This window comes from Rattus norvegicus, chromosome 7, assembly GCF_021556685.1.
Source record: "Rattus norvegicus strain SHRSP/BbbUtx chromosome 7, alternate assembly SHRSP_T2T, whole genome shotgun sequence".
NCBI classification, from domain to species: domain Eukaryota; kingdom Metazoa; phylum Chordata; class Mammalia; order Rodentia; family Muridae; genus Rattus; species Rattus norvegicus.
The window spans coordinates 75,395,546-75,423,335 of NC_141540.1; the positions used below are offsets into that span (position 1 = coordinate 75,395,546).

General features: G+C 45.1%; 1 protein-coding gene across 2 annotated transcripts; it reads left to right on the plus strand.

Moving 5' to 3' along the window:
- The first annotated feature begins 28 nt into the window (after nucleotides 1-28).
- On the plus strand, nucleotides 29-27,790 carry Pop1 (POP1 ribonuclease P/MRP subunit). 2 transcript variants are annotated; one of them, NM_001130550.1, is made up of 17 exons: nucleotides 35-126; nucleotides 3,566-3,706; nucleotides 5,922-6,089; nucleotides 7,311-7,486; nucleotides 8,700-8,948; nucleotides 10,392-10,479; nucleotides 10,901-11,088; nucleotides 11,974-12,230; nucleotides 12,553-12,646; nucleotides 14,130-14,241; nucleotides 14,929-15,048; nucleotides 15,281-15,370; nucleotides 18,707-18,822; nucleotides 20,652-20,843; nucleotides 22,575-22,729; nucleotides 25,906-26,253; nucleotides 26,896-27,678. In NM_001130550.1, the coding sequence occupies exons 2-17, from the start codon at nucleotides 3,568-3,570 to the stop codon at nucleotides 27,536-27,538; spliced, it is 3,135 nt and encodes a 1,044-aa protein (NP_001124022.1). In that variant the 5' UTR covers nucleotides 35-126; nucleotides 3,566-3,567; the 3' UTR covers nucleotides 27,539-27,678. The 2 variants fall into 2 exon arrangements, with proteins under 2 accessions (NP_001421538.1, NP_001124022.1); NM_001434609.1 differs by lacking the exon at nucleotides 15,281-15,370 and having other exon boundaries at nucleotides 29-126; nucleotides 26,896-27,790.

Consider the following 27,790-nt stretch of genomic DNA (forward strand, 5'->3'; position numbering starts at 1 on the left):
ACACGTGGAGGAAGAAGCCGTGCTGCTCATGCGCGCTCAGTTCACTTGCTCGCCCGCCGTGGTGGGATCTTCCAGGGGTTTCAGAACCTTGTCACTGACCGGCGAAGCCCTCGGAGCATTTGGCAGGTTGGTAGTGAGGCGCTAGTGCCTAGCGGGCGCCGCGTGTGTGGGCTTACTCACAGTGGCGGTGTCCGGTTGCCGCATCTTTCACTTGCGGAGGTCCATGCTGCCTGGGCGGGCCCTCTTGCAGTCCAGAGCCTCTCGCTCCTGCGCTCCTTTTAAGTTTGTCGTTGCCTTGCCAGGCGGAATCCCCTCTGGGAATGTGCTTGTATCCCTTTCCTGGTACAGTAAAGGACCCGGATAGGTCATTGCGGGGGGCGGGGGGGGGGGACCAAGCAGAGGTGTGGCGTTGCCTGCTTTTCGCCATCCCCTGCTTCCTTTCTATGCACGATCTCAAGATTTGAGCAGAGCCCTAGTGACTGGGGTCTGCTTTCCGGAGAAGAGTCATCTTCCTCTAGCTCACGACTTTAGCTTTCCCACCCAGGACCTTGGGTATATTAAGATATACTAATCAGTAATTGATAATATATCATAAAAAGTGTATTTTAAAGCAGTTCTTTAGTGTATTTGATGTAATTTTGCCTTTTGAGAAAGATAAAAACTAATTTGCACCCTCTAAGATAGATGTATGTTTGTGTTTTTTTTTTTTTTTTGTTTTTTGTTTTTTGTTTTTTTTCATAAAGACGAGTTTTGGCTGAGTATTTGATACTGCAGGACATAAAGCATCTAAAGTGTTTTTTCAGAGCTGATGTTTGATTTTATAATAGTCAGTGCTGAGATGATATTTTGCCTAAATATGTAGTACAATTGGAACTACGATTAGGGTCAGTTGTTGGAAAAGTCTATCCCAATCCAAACCAAAATTATTTAAAAAATAAAGCTTAAGTTAGCGACTCAAGCAGTTTTTGAAATCCAACAGTGCAACCCAGCACAATCCGAAGACTTGCTAACTTGGCATATGATGAAAACAATTTTAAGAGAAATTTAGGCTTGTTTTTATAACATCATTTCTTAAGAGCGTAAACCTGGATGTACAGTATAAACACCAGGTTCATAACTTCCTTGAATCTTGGCTGCTATGTTTCAGGCAGTATTCGTTGGTGTTGTATGGTGGGTAAGTATAGGCCATCACTGCTGAACTAAGGCTGGAGGGAAGTCAAGGTACAGCACAGCCGGACACTGCCAGATTCGCTACCCGATTGACTTTTGAATTGCTCTTGCTGGACTTTTCATCACCCCTCATCCAGCTACATGACCCTGTATGGGGTTTTGACCTACAGTCGAAGAAGGTCTGAGGCTACATAGAGTTTCCATGCTGTGTCAGAGGGAATGTAGTAGTGGGCTACATGTTTCTTACCTTGCTAACATAGCTTTCTAGTGACGCTTCGTTTGTATGTGCACGTGAATCTGCAATACTTGTGTTGTTTTGATCCCAGACTTGGTCTGTGGTCGTCTTCTGAGTGCAGTGTGACGGTGAGGAAGGTCAGTATGTACTGTAAGAAAGTCCTCTTTATTCCTTGTCATCCTGTCCCCATCTTGTCCCATGTAATGCTGAAGGGCTGCTCCCCTGCTCATTAGTCAAGAATGACGGGATCCCTGTGCTTGGTTTAGGGCTTCATCTGGAATAAAAGAGCTTCCTGCTTGGACTCCACAGCCTGTTTGGCTCTGTCGTCTTCTACCCATGTCCTCCTGGGTTCTGATTCCTGTGTTTACATGGTAGATTCCTAAACAAAAATTACAGCTGACATTTTCTTTCTTTCTTTTTTTTCTTTTTTTCAGAGCTGGGGACCGAACCCAGGGCCTTGCACTCGCTAGGCAAGCGCTCTACCACTGAGCCAAATCCCCAACCCCCAGCTGACATTTTCTTACTGGCTCTCCCGTAGGTTGCGCAGTTATCCCCATATAGAACACTTCATATGTGCTCTCAGTCTCCAGTTGTTTTGAATTTTAGGAGTAAGGAATGGGGCTAGCAGGCCTGGATGGATCTCAGAATGTTCACCAGCTTGGAAAATTACATCACCAGCGGCTTGGTTACCTTTTCTTTGAGGCACAAGGATAACACACTTGTCTTTGCTGTTGTCTACATGGAAGTTTATGTGTTGGTAGAAGTAAATCCTAATATTAAGGAGTCGAAGTGCAGGCTTGGTAACTGCTGCTCTGAGTTTTCCTTTATTTCAGCGTCTCCACGGTGCACAGTTTAGCCTTCCCTCCATCAGCAAAAGAATCAATGGCTGTTCTATGGGGGCGAAGGCTTTATGTATTATGCCAAGTGCCAATGTTGGTCCCTTTGTTTACGTGAATATCCACTAGGTTTTAAATCTCCATTTCAGACTGTTATCTAGTGTAGTTGTGGAAAAATACAGAAATGCATATTGTTTTATTAAAACAACATCTCTGGTTCTTTATGTTACCTGGTGTGGGATATTAAAAGTTATATCTCTGGTCAGCCATGTTATGAATTTTATTTTTGAAAAAGGAAAGAAGTGTTTCAAATTGACTCAGTGAATAAAGGAGGGTGTTGGTCCAGGTGTGGGAGTGAACTCCTAATTAACCCATCAGGTTTTCTCTGCAGTCAGCCTTTATGTGTTTCCCTTGAAGTCTGAGTGAATTCAACACCAGTAACTTATCTTCAGTGTGGACTCAAATATTTTAGTTATAATTTATCTCAGTCTTCTTGTTTCAGCTAAGAGCCAAGATAAAGTGTTATAAGTAATTTAATTTTAGTGCCCCTGCCTCAGCTCACTTTATGCATCATTAGTGTTTGTATGTAACTTAGTTATTTGGCCGTGTAAAATATGCCAGTTGGACAGTTCTGTGAAGAAACTCTGTTCCTTTGTTTTTTGAGACAAAAACTGTGAAGCTCAGGATGGCTTGCTGTGTAGTCAGTCCCGGTTGCCTTCAATCTCGAAGAGGCGCCCCGCCCCCCTACAGGAAAACATGTCTCTGTACCTGTTAATATCTTACTGATGTGATTGCTGTTGTATGTATGTGATGAGTTTTGGGTCTGGGTACCTTTCATGACTTTATTGAAATCTCTCTTTTTTGGAATCTCTGCTACAGATTGAGATAGTAACATTTTGGTATCATCAAACTTTGAGTTATATAAATATTTATTAAAGTTATTATTATTATTTTTTTACCTTTCTTATTTATTTGTGTTGGGGGTGAGGAGCATACCTTGGTGGGCATGTAGTTGTTGGAAGACGGTTGGGAGTAGGCTCTCTCCCTGCATTGTGTAGGTCTCAGGATTGACTTCAGACCAGCAGGTTTAGTGGCAATTGCCCTTACCCGCTGAGCCATATTACTGGCTTGGTTTAGAATTGTATATTCTTTGTTACGTTTTGAAATTGGGTCTCAGGTAGTTCTGCTGACCTCGTACTGTGCAGCTAAAGGCTGACCTTGAACTCCTGCCTCTGCTTTCCAGACGCTGATGTGAGCAACCACACCTGGCAGTTCATTTGGTGAGCTTTCTCTCCCTCTATTAAGTGTATTGCTCTCTTTCCAGAAATGTCTAACGCAAAGGAGAGAAAACATGCTAAGAAAATGAGAAGCCAGCCCAGTAATGTGACTCTGTCCTCCGGCTTTGTGACTGAGAGAGATGGAAAGCGCCATTTTGGGGGGAAACCTTCCCAATCTCAGAAACAAGGTAAGCCACCCACACCGTCCTTGTCACACACTGTCCTTGTCACACACTGGTCTGATCACACACTGGTCTTGTTCTCAGAAACAAGGTAAGCCGCATACACCGTCCTTGTCACACACCGGGTCTGGTCACACTCTGGTCTTGTCATTTCATTTTGAGTAATTGCTTTGGCCAATTTTGTTTGCTCACCATCGTCTTGGACATAAAGGAGTTCATTTAAGGAAAGATACAGAAAACTCTCATCAAAGTTTGTGCTGGGAAACCTGCCTTCTTGTTAAAGTTGAGTTATAAGCCCACATTAGTACTCACAAACCTGCACCAGTCCTTGTCCCTGGAGGGCAGGGAGAATCTTCAGTGTACTTCCTTCCTCAGCTTCTGCCAGAGGGCGGAGACTGTGGAAGAACAGGGTGCATGGAGCACCAGCTCTGCCTGGGGTTGGAATCTCAGCTGTGGGCTCACCCACTGTGGTCATGGAACACTTTGGAATTTCATTCTCTCTTTTGAAAAATGAAGGAAGTAGAACCCACTTAATGAGTTGTTTCTAGACTTTAAAATTACAGTCTGGTAAAGTGCTCAGGATAGGTGCTCAGTGGGTAAAGTGCCCACCCATGCCTGACCACCCGAGTTCCATTCCCTAAACCCACTGTGAAAGGAGAGAACTGACTTTGAAAGTTGTCCTCTGTAAGTTAGTATGCTATTGATACATAAAGTTACAGTCTGTGTGAGATATTCATTGTGTGTGTGTGTGTGTGAAGGATGGGGCAGGGAGGGAGGGAGGGAGAGAGGGGGGTACGAATGGAAGAGAAGAGAAAGTGGGGAGGAAAAATAGAGGTTTGCTATTCCTTAGGTGTTCACTTGACTTTGTGAGACAGGCATGCCATTATAGGATGATTATGCACACTTCAGAGCTCATAGTTCAACCTAAGGTATACTTCCGTCCCCTGAGAGAAATATAGTCAGTATATCACTAACTAGTGTGGTAATTTCACATCCTTGTGTAGTGATAGGGTGCACATGTCCTCTGGGACAACAGTGGAGAATGACAGTTAGGAAAGCTGATTTAAAGCAGCCTGCTTTATCCCTGTTTAAATAAATGTTAGATATAAACTCTTAAGCTCTAGATTTAGATCTAGAAGTAGAGGACTATGGTTTGACATGTGGTTCACCTTTCCCAAAAAGTATCTCATTTAAACCTCGCAATGACAAACCTTTTAACATGTTTTAAGATTATAGTAGCTTAATAATTCACATCCCAATGAAATAAACAGGAACCCTGTAAAGTTCTCCACTGACCTCTCTTATGTCCATAACCGTTCAGGCCATAGCAAGGGGCTTACATTAACAATTCATGTTGCATTGGGAATCTCAAAGGAAAACATGTCTCTGTACCTGTTAATATCTTACTGATGTGATTGCTGTTGTGTGTGTTAATATGTCACACGGATGTGATTGCTGTTGTGTGTGTTAATATGTCACACGGATGTGATTGCTGTTGTGTGTGTTAATATGTCACACGGATGTGATTGCTGTTGTGTGTGTTAATATGTCACACGGATGTGATTGCTGTTGTGTGTGTTAATATGTCACACGGATGTGATTGCTGTTGTGTGTGTTAATATGTCACACGGATGTGATTGCTGTTGTGTGTGTTAATATGTCACACGGATGTGATTGCTGTTGTGTGTGTTAATATGTCACACGGATGTGATTGCTGTTGTGTGTGTTAATATGTCACACGGATGTGATTGCTGTTGTGTGTGTTAATATGTCACACTGATGTGATTGCTGTTGTGTGTGTTAATATGTCACACTGATGTGATTGCTGTTGTGTGTGTTAATATGTCACACTGATGTGATTGCTGTTGTGTGTGTTAATATGTCACACTGATGTGATTGCTGTTGTGTGTGTTAATATGTCACACTGATGTGATTACCTGTTCTACTGCTTACTTACTTTGTGACTTGGGCTTTTCCTTATTCTACACAAGATTCCCCTTTTAAAAAAGGTAGTAGGGCCTGTGGGATGGCCCAGGGTGTGTGAAAGCCCTTGCTGGATGAGCCTGGAGACCTGAATTTAATACTCAGAACCTGTGCTCGTGTGTGCGTGTGTAATAACTTACAGGTTGTCTCTAGGGTTAACCAGTTAATTCTGTGCTGTAGTCCTGTCTCTTGTGTGGGTGATGTATTTCTTTTTGTTTTGCTTTTGAAAATGTACTAGAGCTTCATTCTGGAACCTCACGGCAGTGGCAGATCAAGATGAGCCCCCACTTACTTCCTGAGTCTGATGCGAATGAGCAGACTTCCTCCAAAACCATGTTTAAGAAAAAGGGAGGCTGGAAAGCAGGTCCTGAGGGCACTTCTCAGGAGATCCCCAAATATATAACCGGTAGGTGTTTGTTGGGAGGTGTGCGAGCTCTTTATCCACACTGCCTCGCTGCCCTGCCTCGCTGCCCACCCGCTCTGTCCTGACCACCTGCTCACCTCTCTCCTGGGCTTTGACCATTGCATCCTTAAGCCTGCGGCTCTCCCTTCTTTAGACTCTCTCTGACTCATCTCCTGAGTCTGTGGGTGGGCTGTTCCCCTCTCCTCCATCTCTCTGCCCCTTTGAAAGGACCTCACACACTCTTTAGCATGGTTCTGTGTATGCAGAGCAAATCTTGTAGACACCAGGATTTAAAGCTTGGCTCTGGGCTCTTGCCAGCCTCACTTTCATGGCTGCATGACCTCCACCCCTACTAAATTCTAAGCTAAATTCTGTGTCCCTTGAACAAAGCTTAGATGTCCTTTTGATATCTCTGATCCTTCTCAGATGAATTTGGTTGTTTCTCTAGTACCCTGCTTTTGCTTGAGACTGATTCTGTTTTATAATGAAGAAAATCAATAATTACAAGTATTGAAAAAAACAAAATAGTAAACTCTGTCTTTTCATTTGTGAATGTTGTACTTAAGAACGGTGATGATTAGGGACTGGCGAGGTGGAGAGGTGGTCACAGCATTTGCTGTGCAAGCATGAGAGTTGTGTCTTTCACGTCCACAGGAAGGTGGGTGTGGTGTACATGCTAATAACCCCAGGGCCGTGGGGCAGAGACAGGTTGGCCCTGGGAGCTTTCTGTCCAGCCGGTACCCCCAAACCAGTAAGCTCCTGGTTCAGTTAAGAAACCCATGTTAGAGGAACAAATCAGAGAATGATGGAGGAAGACATCTTCCTCTGGCCTCTAGATGTGCCTCTGGGCACAAGTGGCCACACACTCGCATATAAGCACACAGCACACATGTACAACTAATAAGAATAGGAAACAGCAGTTGTGATCATGTTACACAAAACTCCTAAGGTTGGCTAATCCTTTTTACTGACCAGATTATTTAGGAAGCTCAATTTTTTTTTTCTAATTAGAAAATGGGATTCTTTTAGAAAACTTGGAAAAATATTAACATTGAGGAGTCTTCTCGAGGGAACAGAGCACAGAAGTGACCAGTGTTGGCGCTTCCCTCATAGGATCATAGTGCCTGGCTGTAAGCTCTTGTTCAACTGGGCTCCCACTAAAACCCAGCGGAGAGACTGCTGACTTGTTAGGAGTGACCTTACCTTTGCCATTCCCGTCAACAGCTTCTACCTTTGCTCAAGCACGAGCTGCCGAGATCAGTGCCATGTTAAAAGCTGTGACCCAGAAGTCCTCCAATTCCCTGGTTTTCCAGACTCTTCCACGGCACATGCGGCGAAGAGCCATGAGCCACAACGTCAAACGCCTTCCTAGAAGGTTGCAGGAGATGGCCAAAAAGGAGGTAGGCACTTCCCTTAGTGTAAATGTTTACGTTTGTCAGTCCTAGAAGAGTTTTAGGGACGTCAGCATATGTCCTAAGGCATTCTCGTTTTCTTCTTGAATATCTGTAGTTTGACCATTACGTAGCCCTATCCACTTCTCTAGCTGCTTTAGCAGGCAGTTAGATTTTATAGCTGCTTTAGTAACCTTTAATCCCGGTGCTCAGGAGGCAGAGGCAGGAGGATCTCTGAATTTGAAACCAGTCTGGTCTAGAGTTATTTTCCAGGCTAGCCAGGACAACATGGTGAGACCCTATCTCACGCCAAAGCAGGAATTTAAGATACAGTATTTGGGACCCCTCTGTTTGCCCCCCCCCCCTTTTTTTTTTGTTTGACTTGTACCTAAGGGCGACCTTGAACTGATCTTCTGCCTTGGATTACAGGCATGGGCTTCCACCTTCCTAAGCAAAACCTCCTCTTTCTTTGTTTTGGTTTTGGTTTGGTTTTTTTGAGACAGGGTTTTTCTGTTTAGCCTTGGCTGTACTGGAACTTACTCTATAGACCAGGCTGGCCTCTGCCTCCTGAGTACTGGGGTCAAAAGGTGTGCGCTGCAGCTGCACCCGCCCCCCCTCAGTCCCTCTCCCCCCAGGAATTGTTTACTTTCTAGATTGCATGTGAGGTCTGTTTCCTAGCAAAATTTAGCAGTTATCTGTCTGTAGTCTAATGAAATGAATGAATTGGTGTTTCTATTTCTGTATTTCCAATCTTAAGTTTAAGATAAGAAATTAGTGTTATGTATCTTGTTAGTATGTGTGTGCTTTGCCTGCATGCATGTATGTGCACTATGTTTATGCCTGGTGCCCACAGTCAGAAAAGGGCACCAGAAGCTGTGGATGGTTTTAAGCCACCACATGGTTGCTGGGAATTGAACCTGGGTATTGGAGAGAATGGTGCCATCACTCCAGCCTGTGTGTTGTATCTCCATAAGGGATAAGGCTTGCTTGTCCTGTTAGCAAGTGTTGGGGCTTTGTCTCCTTTCCAGGCTCACCTGCCTCTGAAACCCTTTCCATTGTCTCCCTCTCAGTCAACTGAAGAAACTGCAAACTAACCAACTAAGCAGAGTGGCCCGTCAGGTCTCCGTCCCATCTGTTCATACTTAGTCGTTTGAATCTTAATGCTCAGCTGTGCTCTGGGACGCTTACAAAGTAGGTTCAGCCTTTCTTGTTTAAACTGTAGGCTGAGAAAGCCGCTCATCAGAAAAAAGAACATTCGAAAAATAAATGCCACAAAGCCCGAAGATGTCACATAAACCGGACCCTGGAGTTTAACCGCAGACAACAGAAGAATATATGGTTAGAGACTCATATCTGGCATGCCAAACGGTTTCATATGGTGAAGAGGTGGGGTTACTGTCTCGGGGAGAGGCCCACGGCCAAGAGCCACCGAGCCTGCTATCGAGCTATGACAGACCTCTGCCTCCTACAGGTGAGCCATGCTGCTGGACTTAGAGCCTTCACTGTGCAGACTCTTAGACTTGCATGATGTGATGAAGCCCTTTCTGTGACGGTACACACCTTACCGGTGCAGACAAGGACTCCACCGGGTGCGGAGAGGAAGAAGCTTAGTGAGAGATACACATCTGTCAGATTACTAGTCAAACAGATGGGCACGAGGGACAGGATGCCTTTCTTTTCTTTTTTTCTTCTTTCTGAGACAGGGCCTCACACTAGGCGGTGCTGGACTAGAGTAGAACACTTGTTTTTAGTGCCTCACATGTGTTTGTTCGTCAGTAGTCCTTACAACAACAGCTCGTGGACATAAGTTCCTGTTTTGTATCTGTGGAGACTGAGTTACCCCTGACCATACAGCCACTGAGCTTGGGGCTCAGGCCATCTGACTTTAGACCATTTTTCTTTGTTGTGACGCAGTTGTATAAATTTGGGTGAGCTCCATCTGGTCACTGGTAACTCAGAGGGAGCCACTGTTGGCAGAAAGGTTTCTGTGTCAATGATGGCAGTGGTTGATAGGGACTTGTTCAAACCACCGCTGTAATTTTCACTTCTGACTGCTTCACAGACTGGACTTACTTCAAGGTGCTGTGGAGAGGGTTGCTTTGGGAACTGGTCACTATCTCGGTGCCTTGATGCCCTCTCCTGGGAGATGAAGAATAGTAGGACTGAGTGTTAACTTCAGTGACTGTAGCTGTCACCACACCACAGTTCTGGAGGATTCTTCATACTCAGTCTAGTCTCTCCTCAACTTCCCCTCAGTTTCCCCGTGCATTGCTTACTCAGACTTGCATGGGAGGGAGATGGACAGATTAATTCTTCATGTTCCAGTTCAGCACTGCACGCCCAGGTGCTGCACTGGCTGCCACGTGAACAGCTTTGGCAGAATTTCGTGGAATTCTTGTCTTACTTCTTCACTGTGGCTTCTCACCTTATGTAGATCTGGGAAACGAGTAGTTCTTTATTTAGAAGCAGCAGTTTTTATAGCCAATTTTGAACTTGCTTGTGAGAGTAAAGTACGATATGCTTGCTAAACTGTAGGACACTGTGTATGGTGAACTAAATGAAGATGCATTTGGCTTTTGACTCGGATGGCTTAAGAATACCTGCTAATAGCAGTGGGCAGGGTTTAGGTTTTGAGTTGTTGAAAAGCTGGCTTCAGGGAATTGATTGTGTTTTTAGAATAGGTTTTCTGGTTGCCTGAGATGTTAGATCAGATCCCCTCTGGACCTGGAGTTACAGGCAGTTGTGAACCACCCAAAGTGGGTGCTGGGAATTGAACTTGGGTCCTGTGCAAGAATAGTTTGTGCTCTTAACCTCCGAGCCATCTCCTGTGTTCCTCAATGGGGTTACTGGCTTCTTAGTATTTTTACCCCATAACAGAGCATAGAATATTTAATTATGTTTCTCCTTTGTTCAGGATTTATCATATTACTGTTGTTTGGAGTTGAAGGGCAAAGAGGAAGAAATACTGAAGGCACTTTCTCAAATGTGCAGCATAGACACAGGTAAATTCTAAAGCTGTGTGCTGCTTTAACCTTGTATCTGTTCATTTGTAAATGAATGTCCATTATAAACACTACTAAGCACCTCACAGTTTTAATATGGAAATGTGAGATATTCCCAGTGAGTATGTTAATTTAAGAAAGGTTGAGTTGATATTTAAATCTTTACTAACATTCTCAGGTGTAAAGTGAGCCATTATTCTGTGGAATAAACTGAGACAGAAACAACCTGAAACTCACTAAATCATTGATTTAACAAATATTTCTTGAGACCTTACTCTGTGCCCAGTTTTCTTTTAAGCTGTGGCCAGAACTAAAGCTTCTCTCGGAGACTGACAATTGCTAATAGTATTCTCTCCGGAATAAATAACGCTGTGTGTGAGCACAGCACCTGCAGTTACACTGTTTCATTTGTGTGTGCCAGGACTGACTTTTGCTGCAGTTCACTGCTTGTCTGGGAAGCGGCAAGGGAGCCTCATGCTTTACCGGGCAAATAAGTATCCCAGAGACATGCTTGGGCCGGTTACCTTCATCTGGAAGTCTAGGGAGACCCCAGGGGACGCCTCTGAGGAAAGGCAGCTGTGGATCTGGCTTCACCCAACTCTTAAACTGGTATGTCTTTCTGTTACATTCCATCTAATTACACAGCGAGTGGAGGGCTTTAACCGTACACATGTGGGAGTCTGCTCTTTCCTTCCACTGCGTGGACGCTTATATTCATAATTACCACTGGGAGACAGCATTTTAGACATTTCAGGGTATACAAGTTTGGCTGACAGTTTGATGTTATACTTTTTTTAATGAATCAATTAAAATGTTAGTTTCCATCCATTCCTCCCTCCTTCCCTCCCTCCCTTCCTTCCTTCATTTGTTTCTGAGTGCCTGACTTTCCTGTATTTGCTGTGTAGACCAAACTGGCCTCAAATTCAAAATGATCTGCCTGTTTCTGTCTCCCAAAAACCCATGTGTCGTCATGCCTGACTGATTGTCTATTTTTTTAAAGATATGTTTATTTGTTTTATGTGAGCACACTGTAGCTGTCTCCAGACACACCAGAAGAGGGCATCAGATCTCATTACAGATGGTTGTGACCCACCATGTGGTTGCTGGGATTTGAACTCAGGACCTTTGGAAGAGCATCAGTGCTCTTAACCACTGAGCCATCTCTCCAGCCCCTGATTTTTTTTTTTTATTTAATTTTTTTTATCTAAAACTATTGAGCAAAGAATGGATATACTTAGCTTGACTATAATGATTTGATAAATATGTATGCATTCGGTAATGTTTAGCATAGTGAGCATACCCATCTCTGTCAATATAACTTAGAACACTGCATTTAACTTAAAAAATTTAAGGATTTACTTATTTTCTATTTTATGTGTATGCCCAGTACCCATGGGGGCCAGAAGAGGTGGTTTAACCATTAAGACATATATCTCTTGAGCCCTCTGTGTTTAAATTTTGAAGATTAAATTAAATGTTTACGTACTTCCTTAGGCTGTCCTAGAGGAAATAAAAACAACGTGCCAGTGTTCAGAACCCGTCAAGCCAAGTGTCTGTGTGCCTGCCCCACTCCTGACACCAGCCCAGGAAGACATTCAGGCAGGACTAGCTGATGACAAAATCGGCAAGAAAAGAAAAAGGAGAGATGATGGGGAAAATGCTAGACGAGCGAAGAAGACCATTGGTGACGGGACAGGAGATCCCTGCCAGCCACGGTCGTGGCTCTCTCCCACTACAGGGATCGTAGTCAGGTAGGAGGGGGTTCAGAGTGAGACTGTCCTTGTGACAACACTCGAACGCCACTCCCCCCTCCCCCCTTCCCCTTTGTTTTTTGTTTTGTTTTTTCAATAGAGGGTTTCCCTGCCTGCCTTTTGCACTCACTGCATACACCAGGCTGGCCTCAAACTCAGACTGCCTGCCTCTGCCTCCCAAGTGCCGGAATTAACGGTGTGTGCCACCCTGCCCGGCTTTCTTGTGCTGTGTGCCACTGTGTCTGCTATGACTTGTCCCATTTTCGCCAGTGGTAGAGACACCATGTGTGATGGACGTTTCTGTTTTCTGGTCTTCTCTCAGTGACTTGACCATGGAGATGAACAGGTTCCGGCTGGTCGGACCTCTTTCGCACTGTATCCTGACCTCAGCACTGAGGGCTGCTCCTGTACACAGAGTGAGTAAACGGCAGATTTGTGAGGCCTCACATACGATCTCCTATCCCAGTGGGTTGCGTCGTAGTGAGTATTTCCCAGCTTGTTTTTGCTAATTTTTGTTTTAATCCTTGACTTCTAGAAGATGGAATCTCAGTGGGTGTGGCAGTCAATTGGGTATTTAAGTGCCATCCTCTGCTTGCTTTCTTGATTCTGTAGAAGGTAATCCCTGCTCCCTAGATGGGCAATGGGATATCTCTAAAATCTCTGCTTTTTTATGTCCGTTTCCCCCCTTTCCTTCAGTTTTTGTTTTCTTTTAGTTTGGCTTATCTGACTGATTTCTGGAAAGTTTTGAGCAACATGTCTCATGTGACAGTGTTGACCACTTATGTGACTGAGCGGCCGAGGAACTGATTTGTACCTTTATTTAATTTTAACTAAGGCTCTTGTGACCTGTGTCCTCTCACACCTGCAGTTCTCCCCTCACCTTTGGTCTTTGGCCATGTTGGCCTTCAGGCTCTAGAATGTGCTACTTCCCATTTCTGTCACGACTCACACCTGTTTTCCTTCTGCCTGTTGAGCACCCTGTGTGCTACTCTCGGTTGGGCTAAATGTCCCTCGTTCTTCAGGTTTCAGCCTGTCTCCTGCACTCTGCACTCCATCTGGAACCTTCCCCTGCTCTGGTTATCTTGCTTGCCTGTTGTTTCTGTTGCATCTGCACATTCCTCCGTTTACAGGTACATTCTGCTCTGCATTAACATTTCTTGACATCTGTGGTTCCGGTGGCAGGCAGTGCTGGCCCTGCCCTCTACCTTGTCCCCAGTGCTTAGCACAGTGCCTGGCATACAGAGGTCTTGTATCTGCTCACAAAGGATGGAGTGAAGATTTGAATTCAGAAGGCTTGATTCTAGGGCCTGGACTTGAAACCACTTAGCTCTGCTAGGGGAGTGGCAGACAAGTTACCACTTTAGGGTCTGGAGGAGGCTTTCAGCATGAGTAGTGACTCTAGGCAGTCGTATTTGTCACACTTCTATACTTGAAATGCTTTGGCAACCTTGCTAAATCCCAGCCTTGCCAAGAAAGACAGAAATGAAGTGTTTACGCGTCTCCTCCAGCGTTGCTGAGAACAATGAGTGCAGTGGTTTACTTAAAGTTTTCATTGGTTTGGTGAGAAAGGGACACTATTGCTTAAATTAGAGAGGATGAGGGTGGCAAGATTCCCGGGAGAGGGTCTCTTAGGGAAAGAGAGGGACAGTGCTTACTTAAGCTGTGTCTTTGAAAAGCACGGCTGTACTCCCTCCCGTGAATGTGAATTGCTAATTAGAGTGTTTCACTGGTAGCGCTTGCTGTCCTAGATAGGCTGTCACCTTCATTGCCGCTCCAGTGAACTGGTTGTTCTCACACAGAAACCAGTCGGGCAGAGCCTTGTTGCAGTGTGCTCCATCTGCAGCAGGCACTGAGCCTGGCTCGTTGTCTTTCTGCTGAGGAGGTGTCCTTGTTTTTCAGGGTGAGGAGGATGCAGAGGAGACACCGCATGGCTGGTGGACTGACACGTGCAGGAGTCCTCATGGCCTTTCTCTTCACCAGAGACAAGAAGCAGTGTTTCAGTTGTTGGGAGGTACAAGGGGCTGGGCGCTAGGGAGGAGCGGGAAGTGGTCAGGAGAGCGGTTTGCAGGTGGGCTCCTAGGAGTAGCCTTGCTTTTTATCCTGCTGTCACTCGTTGTGATGTAACAGGAGAATCGGGTAAGAAGCCCAGAGTTAAAGAAGAAAGCGTTGGGTCCATGGTCGTCAATGAAGTGGCGAGCTTGTTCACATTCTAAGTGACAGCTTTCTGGAGTGCAGCAGTGAGCAGCAGGTGTTGACCTAAGTCTGTACTTACTGCCCCGGATGCACATGCTGTTACTCTAGTGTGTACTCAGTTGTAAGGAATGGTCTTTATGGTCTTTAAAGTTTATTTTCCAAGAAACTTTATTTTTAAAGTGTTAATTTATTTTTGAAGGTATTAGTGGGCAAAGGGTGATATGTATTTTAAAACAGGTATCCCAAGGGAAAACGTTTCATTGGAAAACTCTGAAAGATTTCAAAATACAAACAAGATTGTGTCAATAAAACATTTTTATTACCTTTATTAATTATGTATGTGTACATGTGTGTACTTCTGGAAGTCAGGTCTCTCCTTTACTCGCAGAGATTGAACTCAGGTCGTCAGCAAGTGCCTTTGCTCACTGAGCCACCTTGTAGGTCCTGGGAGTGCCTTTCTGCAAACTCGCTTTTATGCGTTCATTGTGTCTCTGTTTTGTTGAAGGGATATCGTCACCGGCAGAAATTCCAGCAGGTACTATTCTGGGATTGACAGTCAGGGACCCGAGAGTAAATTTGCCTCCACAGCGGTGCAGAGCTTTGCCTGATCCAGAACGATACCACGGTGAGTGCTTGCCCTGGCCCCTTGTTAGCGGCCAAGACGTACAGGGACTTCAGGATGTCACTTGTGTAGTAGCTGTATCTGGGGCAGTGCCAGAGGACATGGCGCTGAGACATCTTTACAGGGGAGCCACAGAGCCAGCTGCTTACGTTTGTTCTTTATTTTTTTTCCCTGAGTTCTCTGTTTTTAGTACCTAATAAAGTGTGTCTTTCTTTATTGTCTCAAACGACTGGAGTTTCAGAATTTATCTGTGAGGAAGGGATGTGCACCAGCAGCTGGTCTTGTGCTCATTGGAAGCCTCTGTCTGACCATACAGATGATCCAGGTTCGAATCCTGGCAAGGCCATCCCAGGTGCTGAAGTATCAGACCACACGGTTCTGACAGAGTAGCGGTACCTGAGAGCTGTTTGGCTGGGAGTGTGGGAAGGTGGGTTTGGGCTGCCCGAGACTCTCAAGGGTTTGCTGCAGTTGTGATGATGTTACATTGGATTTACTGTCATTTAAACACCATTAATTAGGAGACTAGTTTAAACTAGCTTGTGAGCTTTGGGAGAAGAGCATTTAAGTATGTGTCATAACAACTTGACAATTTTGTTTTTGACCTCTCTACATGTAGTTAGCTAGCTTATTAGGGACAAATAAAACGACCCCGTGAGATCGCCATATAAAAGGTGGCTGAGAGGATTTGAAGACACATAGGTAAGTTAGTTGTTGTGGAGCCCAAGTCCTTTTCGTTGCCTTTTCCTACAGTGCATATGGTCTAGCGTGACCGGAAATCGGAGTGTCTCCTGAAAACCTTAAAGCCACGAGCCAGCTCTCTGGCTCCCTCATACAGGGTTTTGGATTGGCAGTTCTATCACATCCTTTTTAACAAGTTTAATATGAATCAGTTCAAAGATGATGAAAGTCTGTTGTGAAAAATATGATTCCGTTTCTGCTGCAAAATTCACCATTGTGATAGATGTTGCTATATTTGTTATAGCCTGTTTTTATTGTTACTGTTTTATCTTTTGAGATAGGGTTTTACTAAGTATCTCTGGCTGGCCTGGAACTCTCTATGTAGAACAGGTTGGCCTTGAACTCTCCTGGGGCTCTGCCTGTCTCTGCCTCCTGAGTGCTGAGATAATTAAAACCTGTTTTAAGTACCGTAATTTATTATATGTTTTATTTGTTATTTGAGCTATACAAAGAAGTATACTTTTTGGCGGGGGATGTAGCTCAGTGGTAGAGTGCTTGCCTAGTATGTGAGAGGCCCTGAGTTTAATCCTTATTGTTTTGAGAGAAGGACTTGTTGTGTCCTATAACCGGCCTGGAACTTGAAGAAGAAGGCTGCTCTTGAGCCTCCTCAGTGTTCCTGTGTCACTGTCCTGAGTACGTGATTGCAGGCAAGGAGGACACTCTTCACATGAATTAGTTGAGTTAGTATCATATCAGTACTTTTAATATCTCACCTAGGAAGGTAAATCAAAATGAAGGATAAAATTATACTTTGGTGGACTGGGTCATTTAAGAAGTCAGTCCTTAGAAGAGTCTCAAACAGTAATGGTAACATCAATTCAGATGTACTCATCCTTAAAGCCTGCTTTGGGTATCAAGTGCCTTATTTTCTTGTATAAACTGGATTTCAGGCAGCTTTGAAAGGAAAAGGTTCCTAGGAACCGGATTGCTGTGTTTTCACGCTTCGTACCATTTACCTCTTAAGAAAGAGTTAATTATTAACATGTTTTTAGAAACACTTTTCACTCTCATTAACAGAACAGCTTACTGTGTAAATAGCTTTGAGGTGGGATTTCAAAATACAGATCCAAGGTCGGAGGTGTAGCTCGGTGATAGCGTTCTTACCCAGCACCACATGGTCCAAGTTCAAGTCTCAACCCTGGGGAAGTGGAAAGGAAACCTCACACCGAATTTGTGCTGTGTGTCTGCTTTATCTGCTGTCTTAGCAGCTGCGACTACACTTTCAGAGATGATCTGAACCTGTCCTGGCAGGACAAGAGCTGTGCTTAGCCTTGGCTGTGGGAGCAGGGAGCAAGGCTGGGAGGCAGGGATACGCTCAGTGTGCATCTAAGCCTGCACTCAGCTTCCTTACGCTCACTCCCTAGCGGCAAACCAACCAAAACAAAAGGAAAGAAAGAAAACACGGAGCCACACTGTACGTGTGGGCTAATTTTAAAATTTTCTTTTGAGATAGTCTGGCTGTATGTCCTCACCAAACCACCAGAGCCATGAAGTACTGTCTGGTTGCTTCAAAATGGCAGGTGAACAGTCGTCTTTTTCCAGTGCTTGTGAGCACTCTTAGAGCACAGGGCAGTAGAGGACTTCCGGAGCTCTGGGCACGCCTACAGCAGGGGGCAGGCAGCTGTGACTTCCAGGACCTTAGTTCTGGGTCCTTTTCTACAACTGATTCTTCTGGGAAGAAAAAGCTACTCAAGCTAGGAGCTGCCTGTCCCTACCTGAGGTGAAGGCTGCAGCTTTCTTCCTGCTCACCCTTGTGTTGTCACTGTGCCTGGAGTTTAGCCTTGTAGGTCACATGGTTGATCATTCTGTGGGTAGTCTGTTCAGACTGGCTCTTTCCCTCAGTGAAGTGTGTCTCCGAGTCTCCTTCTTCTGAATTTGTAGCACATTCCTTTTAGTCCATCATCTAGAATTATTGGAAGATGAACTAGTGCTTTCCTGTGCCTTTGTTTTGAGAATTCTCTCTTGTTTGTAACTCAGTCGGAATAATACCTCAGTTCTGCCCCTCAGATTTGTGTGAGCTCCGCAGGGCAGCATTCTGGGTCAGTCAGGGCTGTTGTGGATGGGGCTGGTCCTTCAAGGCCAGTGTGACCCTCACTGGCACTCAGCACTACACCTGTGATCTTGTGGGTAGTTTCCACAAGGTTAGGTTAGACCTCTTCCGTGAGGTTAGACCTCTTCCACGAGGTTAGACCTTTTCCTTGAGGTTAGACCTCTTCCATGAGGTAGGACAGTTTATAGGAGCCAGTGCTGCTTCTCTGCAGCTCTCTCTTCAGGTCTGCCCATCAGTTAAGATTTCTCTGGCTTTGTTCTCCTCTGAGATCTGTCACACCCCACCCTGTTGGCCCACCTGGGGCCAACAGACCCACAGACACACAGCTGTGTGCTTTCGAGTGAGTTTCTGTGTTGGTATTTAGGGATAATAGCCCCCTACCTCCTCATGTTTTTGTTTTTGTTTTTAATTCTTCAGTCTAACAAAATAAGATTTGAAAGACTTTTTTTTTCTGTCATGAAGACTCTCAAGAAACAATGTAGTTCACAAACATTGCTCACCTTAAAGGAATGGAGAAACCTGTTTCTCCGACAGGAGTGAAGAGCTTAGTAAATGTTAGCTCTAAGAGACCCGAGATAAAGGGTAACAGAAGGGGCCATCTTGAGTTTGATTATCTTAAATGAGAGGGGCAGCTTATTAATATTGTAGTTGTCCGCACAAAAGTAAATATCAAAGAAAAGTCTTTATTAGCCTTTGTTATTTCATGGCCTAGGACACCTATTTTAATAATGTAAGTTTTTGCCAAGGAAAGTCTTCTAGTTCAGAAAATCCTTATTTATTGAGGGAAATCCTTTCCTGTCTTCAGTCTTCCCTGTTAGGTAGGGGTCGATGGAGCTAGAGTGTGGGTTGAAGGCCGTTTCTTTTCCCTCTTAGACAATGAGCAAGTTAAGCAGCTGCTTCTGGAGGGTGTGCCTGTGGAGTGTGCACACAGCTTCATCTGGAACCAGGATATCTGCCAGAGCGTTACAGAGAATAAAATCGTGGACCAGGTAACTAATGTGTCAGCTTGCGGGTAAGCTCAGGACTGCCAGGGAGAGTTGCTGCCGGAGAGACCCTGAGTGGTGATTTTATGTCTCAGAGTCCCATGAGCTTATTCTTTATTGTGATACATTGATTTTTTTTTAAAGAATGATTTCTAGTAAAAGACCTTTTCCTAAAGTGTAAAATCTCGTGCTTTAAATATGTTTTTCTTTGATCTTACTCCTTTTACATTTTCTGTCTGTAAATTCAGAATGATTGAGCCCCCACCAGAGTCAGGCATTGTGTCAGATGCCGATAGATGACTGGGGTGACGGGAAGCCTAAGGAATGCGTAAGGGCACTGAAGCTGGCTTTCTGTGTGGAGAAGCGGATATTTGAATTTACTCTCAGATGGGAACTAGACTTCTTGGAGGCAAGGTGAAGGCTGCAGTGGAGAAAGTTGTCAGGAAGTATAAGCAGCATTTACAGTGGCCTGATCTGTTCATAATCCCCAGATGGGGCAAGAGCTGTGCGTTAGTAGTGGGACAAGGCAGAGTGCTGGAGGGACATACAGGCTAGAGTGTAGAGGACCTCAGGGCATCAATGTGTGGACTAGCTGTGTGGTCCACTGACGGTTTCGAGATTAGTTATAGCATGACCGGATTTCACTTAACAGTATGTGGAGGGAAGGTTCGACTGGGGTTCTGTTTGGGAGAGAGCCGGAGAAAGGGCTCAAATAGCCTTAAAAGAAACATGTATATAAAACAGATGATTGTAAAGAAAGAAAGAAATACACCACAGGGACATGGTAGGGGTCGGGATTGTGCAGCAGCTGGAGTAAAGGGGCTGGGGTCCAGAGATAAAAGTGATGACTCTTTCTGGTTGCTGGAAGATGAGAAAGGGTATCTGTGGATTAGCTCCTAACACGATGGTGATGGCATCAGCTCACGGAGCCAGAGTCATGTTGATTTGTTTACTGCTGTGTTCCCAGGTTAGAGGTGCTCAGTAAGTGTGTGGATAGATGAAGAGTGAGCTCTGGGATTTGTGGGGTTATTCAGTCAGGGGAGGGTTTGGAAGAGGACCATGGGAAGGGTGAGGCATTTGAGAGGCTGTGTGCTTCTCAAGGACAGATGTCTGAAGAGACAGGTCTTAAATTCCAGGTGGGAAGCTTGGGGCTACAGGGAAGATATTGTAGAATGGGCGGTAAATACACAGGCAGTCCGAGAAGCTTAGCAAAAGTAAAAAGGTCAGTGTTTGAGGAGCATAGTAGAGGTTATAGTTATACCAAAACACAGAGGAGTGCTCTGTACCAGTCAGCTGAGACACTAGCTGGGATCTTTGAACTCAGTAGAGGTGATTTTCCTTCTGTGAGCAGACCTGGGGAATTCTGGGAGGACACCATTCACTCCTTATGTTGTGTTGGTTCACACTGTTCACAGTGCCTTCCATTTTAATCATCCAGATCTGCTAAGACATTTCCTCAAGAGCAGAGAACATTTTCCCCAAGAGCCATCTTTGAGAAGTTGTGGTTAATTTTTGTACTACCTTAATGATAGCATAATCGAAATAAAAGGGATGGAGTGTACAAGTATAGACTGATTTGATGAGATTAGCACGATGAGCATACATCAGCTCACCTCGAGTCTTCTGTATCCCCCAGCCCAGACAGCAACCTTCAGGTGTTTGGCCTATTCCTACCAAAGCCTGTGCATAGAGGCAAATCTTTATAAGAAGTATATTTATACTTATACTGGCTTATGCTTGCTATTCCAGAGCTTTCTCTTTTAAGTTTGGTCCTGGGGAGGCCCACTAAGATCTAGAAGACTGGCTGTTTGTATTGACTTGTTCTCTTCCCCTAGGATTTAAACCGCATGAGAAGCGAATTGCTGGTGCCCGGATCACAGCTTGTTTTAGGGGCTCGTGAATCCAAGATACCTATACTTCTGATTCAGCAGCCGGGAAAAGTGACTGGCGAAGACCGACTGGGCTGGGGCAGTGGCTGGGACATCCTCCTTCCCAAGGGCTGGGGCATGGCCTTTTGGATTCCATTTGTAAGTGTCCTTTTGATTTCAACTAATAATTGCAATATTTAAAACACAGTCTTAATTGATCATAGATGCTGCACAATTTAGGAACTGAACAGTGTATTTCTGTCCTTAGAGGTGAAATAGTGGATGTAAAAATATAGAATACTTTATAGCACGTGATTCCTGGAGCCAGGTTCTCATGGATAACCTGTGGGCCAGCAGGACGGCTCAGCAAGTTAGGGTGCTTGCCACCAAGTCTGACAACCCGAGTTTGATTCTCAGTACCATATGGTGGAAGGAAAGAACCAGTTCTCTCAAGTTGTCTTCTGACCTCCACACGTGTGTTATCACACATGTGCCCATGTTCATGCACACATACACAGAGTAAATGAAGTTGATTAATAAAAAAAAGACAGTCGTGTAGCTCTCTTCCTCCAAAGACAGTCTTTCTATGGAGCTCATGCTGGCCTGGAGTTTGTTTCTTCTCAGGCTCCCAGGCAGGGATTACAGGTTTAAGCACAGTGCCCGGCTCATATTGTGCATCCCCTCCACCCCCAATTTATTTATTTATTTTTACAGTGATTAACATATTAACTGTACAGCTGCTGTGGTATTTCCATACATGCTTGATTTATGTGTTGATCATTCATCTGTCTTCCCTTGTCCCGTGATCTCCTTCCCAGGAACCTTCCCACACCCTGCTAAGGAACAATGTTTGAAGATTTTGAAATGGAATTTTTTTTTTAATAAGTAACAATAATGTCACATTTTAAACCTGAATATGTTTACTAACAGTCTTTATAGCAGTTTGGGCATATTGTTGTGATTTTTAAGTGCTAACTATAAGCATATACTGTTCCTATTTTTTAACTGTCAAAATTTTTATTGACTCCTGTGTGGGAGCATCTTCTGGTTAGTTTAAGCATTACTCCGCTAGAGATGGTAAGAGGTGTGTCAGTGTAGACTGCTGGGTTTGTGCAGATAAGTGCATTTTTAGCAATTATGCCTAGTGCAAGGAACAGTTAATCATTTAGGAAGGGGACTTTTTTTTTTTTTTTTTTTTTTTCCTTTTTTCTGGAGCTGGGGACTGAACCCAGGGCCTTGCGCTTGCTAGGCAAGCGCTTTACCACTGAGCTAAATCACCAACCCCAGGAAGGGGACTTTTTTAATTGTTCCCCTTAATTGTTTTACTAGGAAAATCTTTGTTTGCTTTTTCTTCAGTACTGAGTATTGAACTGAGGGTCTTAGGCAGGCTACGAAGCACTCTGTCACTGACCTGCATCCCCAGACGGTTGGGCACATTTCAGTCACACAGAAAGGATGAGGTCCACATGTACTGAGGGGCTGTGCACCCCGTGCTTTCATCTCACTAGGAAACGAAGGTTACAGCTTCGCAGGCAATGTCCTATGTCCCTCACACCTCACAGCTCTCCCCCTACAGTAACACCATTGTGATCTGGTGTCTGTTACCTTCTCATACTTTGTCAGATGCTTATATCTCTGTGAGTACACGTTTTTAATCTATATGCCCGTTGTCTATATGTGTCTGTTACTGGATACTGAATTTTTCCCCTGCTGACTGAGGTTTCATTCATTCAGTTTTACTGAATTTGGTGTTTGGTTATAGGATTATCTTAACATGTATTGATCAGTTTTCCTTATGATGGGCTTGAAGGTTGTTTCTTATTCCCCTATACAGACGTTTAGACAGTTTCACTTTAGGTCGGTAAGCTGACAGGCCCTCTTGTCTTTCAGATCTACCGAGGTGCAAGGGTTGGTGGATTAAAAGAGGCTGCAGTACACTCTCAGTACAAACGGTCACCTAATGTCCCAGGCGACTTCCCAGACTGTCGTGCTGGCGTTCTCTTCGCTGAAGACCAAGCTAAGGACCTTCTAGAGAAGTACCAAAGGTAAGGAAGGAACTGTTCTTCTAGTCTGGTCTCAGGGACAGGGGGTACCTGCCTGATAGCTTAGGGATGGCTTCCAACCTGTGGATAGAGTAAAGGCTTTCCTTGTGCTCTCTGTTACCAGGAAGTGCTTTGAGCCAGGACATCCCTTTTTGCCCCATAGAGGCCCATCTGGTACAGCCCTTCTCTCAACTGTTGTCTGACTTCAGTGATTGACATCTGAACTACAGACATGCAGCTCAGATACTTGCTGTGGGTCTCATACTATCCTACCCATGTCCCCACTCTTGCAGAAATTTCACTTTTAAAAAACCTGGTTTTGGAATAGTACCGATTTATAAAAGCTAATGAAACCATGGACGTAGGTAAAACACTTTAAAGTGGGGGCAGTTCTGCCATCCAAAGAGATACAAACTGTTTTTAATATTTTAGTATTATCCTTGTATATGTCCTTCTTACATATCTTTCACTGGAAATGAGTGAATGAGGGCCTTTATTTCTGTGATATAGAGAAGTCCTGGTGAACCATAGAACCCATGTTTCCATTAAATTGTAGGCTCCTGGAAGCACAGAAACTCTCTTGTTTGTGGTGCTTGTGGATCTAGTCGTGGGTGTAACATGCATGTGTGTGTGTGTGTGTGTGTGTGTGTGTGTGTGTGTGTGTGTGTGGTGTAGGGTTGGCTGGCCTTCTGGCCATTTGTTGAATGATAGACAGATGATTGACTTGGTGGGTAAGTTGTGACTGATCCTGGATTAGCTTCCCAGCAAGTCTGTGCTCTGTATCGTGCCAACTGTGCTGAGTGGCTGAGTGGCTGAATGCCCTGTAACTGAATGTTTATTTTCACTGTTTAGGGTCTTTACGGATATTCTCTATAAGTACAAAGTCTCCCCAATAAAAGAATGGTGTCATCCTTACTTTGAAACCTGAGCTTTTCATTTAACCAATGTGTGGATTTCCCTCTATCAATAAATAACAATCGTATACCAAATGTTGGCAGACTTTTGTAGAGGGTCAAATGTTGTGAACCTTTGCCTGTAGACCCTTTGGTCTCTGTGACAAGGTCTCAGCTTTGTCACAGGGACAGGGAAGCAACCACAGGTGACAGATAAACAGAATATGCTGGAGTTCCAACCCGGGCTTATTTCCCAGTCACTCGCTAATGGAAATCATAGAATTTTCAGTCACAAAATAGGATCACTTTCCTTTTCCAATGACGGGAAGTATGAGAATCATTCTTAGCTCATGCGTCATATAAAAGCAGGTAACAGGCCAGCTTTGGCAATGTGGCCTAGCTGCCGGCTGTGGTGGAGGGTGGAGTTCTGTAAGGCTGCGGCATGGAGGTACACTGCGTCTCATCAGCGGCCTTTTAGGGGACCTCCATCTCTATTTGTCTGGATCATTCATTCACCCAGCACATACTTATTTCAAGTCACCCAGGCACGGTGGCTCCAGCTGGCACAGAGTAACCCAGCATTTGTTTCTTTTTTACTTTACTTTTTGATCATTCATGCATCTGTACAGTGCACTGTGGTTGTATTTACTGCCCCATAGTCCTCTTTTATCACCCTGCCCCTTCCTGCTGACCTCCCTTTCCCAACTCCTCCTCCCGTTTTCCTGACTTTTTATTTTTGACACACTGATTTAACTTGGGTTGCTTGTATGGGCCTGGGTGTGGATGTGGGTATAGCCTTTTTACTGGATCATAGGCAACCTAACAATTTTTATACCACTGAAGAAAATGACTCCTTGGGCAAGTAGTAACTACCAATAGCTCCTCAGAGCCTGGGGAGCCCCTCCCATAGCCATGCGGGAATTTTTGTTCTCTTTGCTTTTCTTTTTCTTTTTTTTTTTTTTTTTTTTTTTTTTTTGGTTCTTTTTTTCGGAGCTGGGGACCGAACCCAGGGCCTTGCGCTTCCTAGGTAAGCGCTCTACCACTGAGCTAAATCCCCAGCCCCTCTTTGCTTTTCAAGACTGGATTTCTCTGTAGTCCTGGCTGTCCTGGAGCTCACTCTGTAGACCAGGCTGGCCTCCACCTCCCAAGTGCTAGGGTTAAAGGTGTGTGCCACCACTGCCTGGCTTAAAAGCACATATCATATCCTCACCCACCCTCCCCCACCCCACTGCCACCCCCTGGAGTTTGACTGGCTTGATCTTTGTAGGTAGCCTGTGTGTCTGAGACTTGCCTGTGTTCAGAAGATGCTTTTGCGTTCTATGCCTCCATTCTTTCTGCCCTACTGTTCCTCAGATCTTGGAAGGAGTAATGTACTTGTTTATGGCCAAGCACCCAGTGTCACTGATTCTTGGGACTTTGGCAAGTTATAAGACCTTATTGTCACCCACTGCAAAAAGAGGCTTCTCCGATCATAGCTGGGAGCCGCAGTCTGAGAGCAAACCATAAATACTGACTGCAGAATTTAGCAGAACATAAGTCATGTGATTCCTCCCAAGAGACCGTGGGTGCAGTGAAGCTTCTCCCTCACTTCTGACTGGAGTGTTAAGCCACCCTCCAGGAGTTGGATGTGGCGATCACTTTCCTACGGGTCCTTCCACATACAGTGTTTGCACACTTAATTTTGCAGGCACACACTTGGTCTTCATACTCTTGCTGGTTTTCTTGTCAGGTCAGGAGTGAGGGAGAAGCTTCACAGTACCCTTGACTTAGAGCCTTCGAAGTCTACAGGGACAGCATGCCCAACCCCAGGAGACCATGGACTTGGAGCTCTCCAGATCAGTACTCAAGTGCTGCACACATTTGCAGATGTGTTATCTCTTAAAGAAACCAAATCCCAAAGATCTGGGCTGGAGAGGTGGCTCAGTGGTTAAGACCACTGACTGCTCTTCTAGAGGTCCTGAGTTTAATTCCCAGCAACCACATGGTGGCTCACAACCATCTGTGATGGGATCCGATACCCTCTTCTGGTGTGTCAGCGATAGCATACTCATATACATCAATCAAACAAACAAACAAGTACCCCACAAAGATCTGGTGATGGTGGTATGCACCTTTAAACCCAGCACTGGGGCGGCAGATGTATGTGTGCAGGCGTGCATGTGTGTGTGTGTGTGTGTGTGTGCGTGCGCGTGCGCGCGCACGCGCGTGAGTGCGTGTTATAATGATCATGGCTGTTTTAATTCTCTACTCTTCAATAGTTTAAAATTTGTTTCTTTTTTTCACTAGACGCCCCCCTGCTAAAAGGCCCAACTATGTTAAGCTTGGCACACTGGCTCCTTTCTGTTGTCCCTGGGAACAGCTGACTCGGGACTGGGAGTCCAGGATTCAGACCCAAGAAGCAGCTGTTATAGATTCAGTGCCTGGTGCTCAAGAGACTGACCCAAGAAGGCTTGGAGTGCCTTGTGTCCCCAAAGAGACCTGCCAGCTATCGAATGAGGCAAGCATAGCTGAAAACCAACCTAGGAAGCCGGAAGTTACAGGCTGTCAAGCTCAGGCGGGGACTGAGGTGGCCCTGGAACAGAATGCCAGTGAGGACCACGCAGCTGCCACAGGTAGCCAGCTCTGTGTTGTTCGGTAAGTGTCGGCACCTGCCAGATACATTTTGAACAGTTTTCCATATTGAACATGCTTGGGGTGTGAGCGTTACCATTCCTGTATGCTAACTGGTGTCTTTCTGAAAAGGGGAGCCATCCCCTTGACTTTCATAGAGGGAAACAGTTTAATGCTTGAGACATGACACTAACCTATGAAATGGTTGAAAATGCTGTCCTCAGCCATGTGGCCCTGATTGGTGACGAGCCTCTGTTCTGAGCCGGCTCTTGTGAACTGTGTGGATGCGGGATGGGCCTGTAGCCTCCTTATAGCATGGTGGAGGTGTGGCTCCCCTGTGCAGTGGCAGTGAGCCCCACCCCCCTGCTGCTTTGCTCTCAGCTCTGTCCACTCAGCACTCTATAAATGCGCTCTCCTGTTGAGTGCGCTCCCCTTCCCTTTGTATCTTCTATATCCCTCTCTTCCCAAGCGCTCCTCCTCTTGCTTTACTCGCTGTAATTATAACCCTACCGTCTATCTTATTTTTTTGCCTTAATTTTTTCTTTGCCCCAATTCTGTAATCTTTACTCTTAGTTTGAGACGACAGACATGAAAAGAAGATTATTAGAACTAAATATATGTTACGCTTTAATAGTTTTTAATCTTTATGTCTCTTCCTTTATGCAGGAGTAGGAAACTACTGAAGCAACTCTCTTCCTGGTGTGGGCCCAGTTCTGAGGTCAGGAGGGCTCCCTGCAGAGGCCAGCAAGAACTGACTAGAAAGGCTTGCCTGTCCATTCTGGCTGATTTCCCCAGAGCGCTGGTGTGGGTCAGCTTGTCCCTGCTCAAGAAGGGCAGCCCAGAGCCACACACCATGATCTGTGTCCCATCCAAGGAGGACTTGTTCCAGCTCAGTCAGGATCAGTGTTACCATGGACCCTGCGAATCCAGACACAGCGACCCATTTAAAAGCTTGATTCTGAAGGAGAAAGAAAAGAAGAAGAAGGAGAAGAGGCAGGATGGGGAGCAGGGGGCCTCCAAGGGCCAGGCAGCAGGGGCACCTACAGCTGGGCAGGAGGCTCGGATTCAGGGGCTGTGGTCAGGCCCCCTTCCGGGGCTGACTTCACACTGCTCCAGGCCCCTCCTGGGCTTCGTGACACATGGAGATTTCTCTATGGCTGTTGGCTGTGGAGAAGCCTTAGGGTTTGTTAGTGTAACAGGCTTGCTGGAAATGTTGTCCAGCCAGTCAGCAGCCATGAGGGGCCTGGTCCTGCTGCGGCCTCCGACCTCGCTGCAATACCGGTTTGCTAGAGTTACCATTGAGGTGTGAATTCGAGTTTACACCCTTAACCTAGGTCCTAACTATTTTTGTCAAATTCCAAAGAGAGTCCTGGCCGTCTCGGTCACCTGAATTAAAATACAATGTGGAACTGCTTGGAAAACAAGAATTAAAATTATATAATTATGTGGATGACGATCTGTTTATAGTCTGAATCTTTTCCTGTCGTGGGGATATGCCGAATTGTTTAACATGCTAGCTGAACACTCTGTATTAAACATTTTACAGTCACGTGATGTGCAA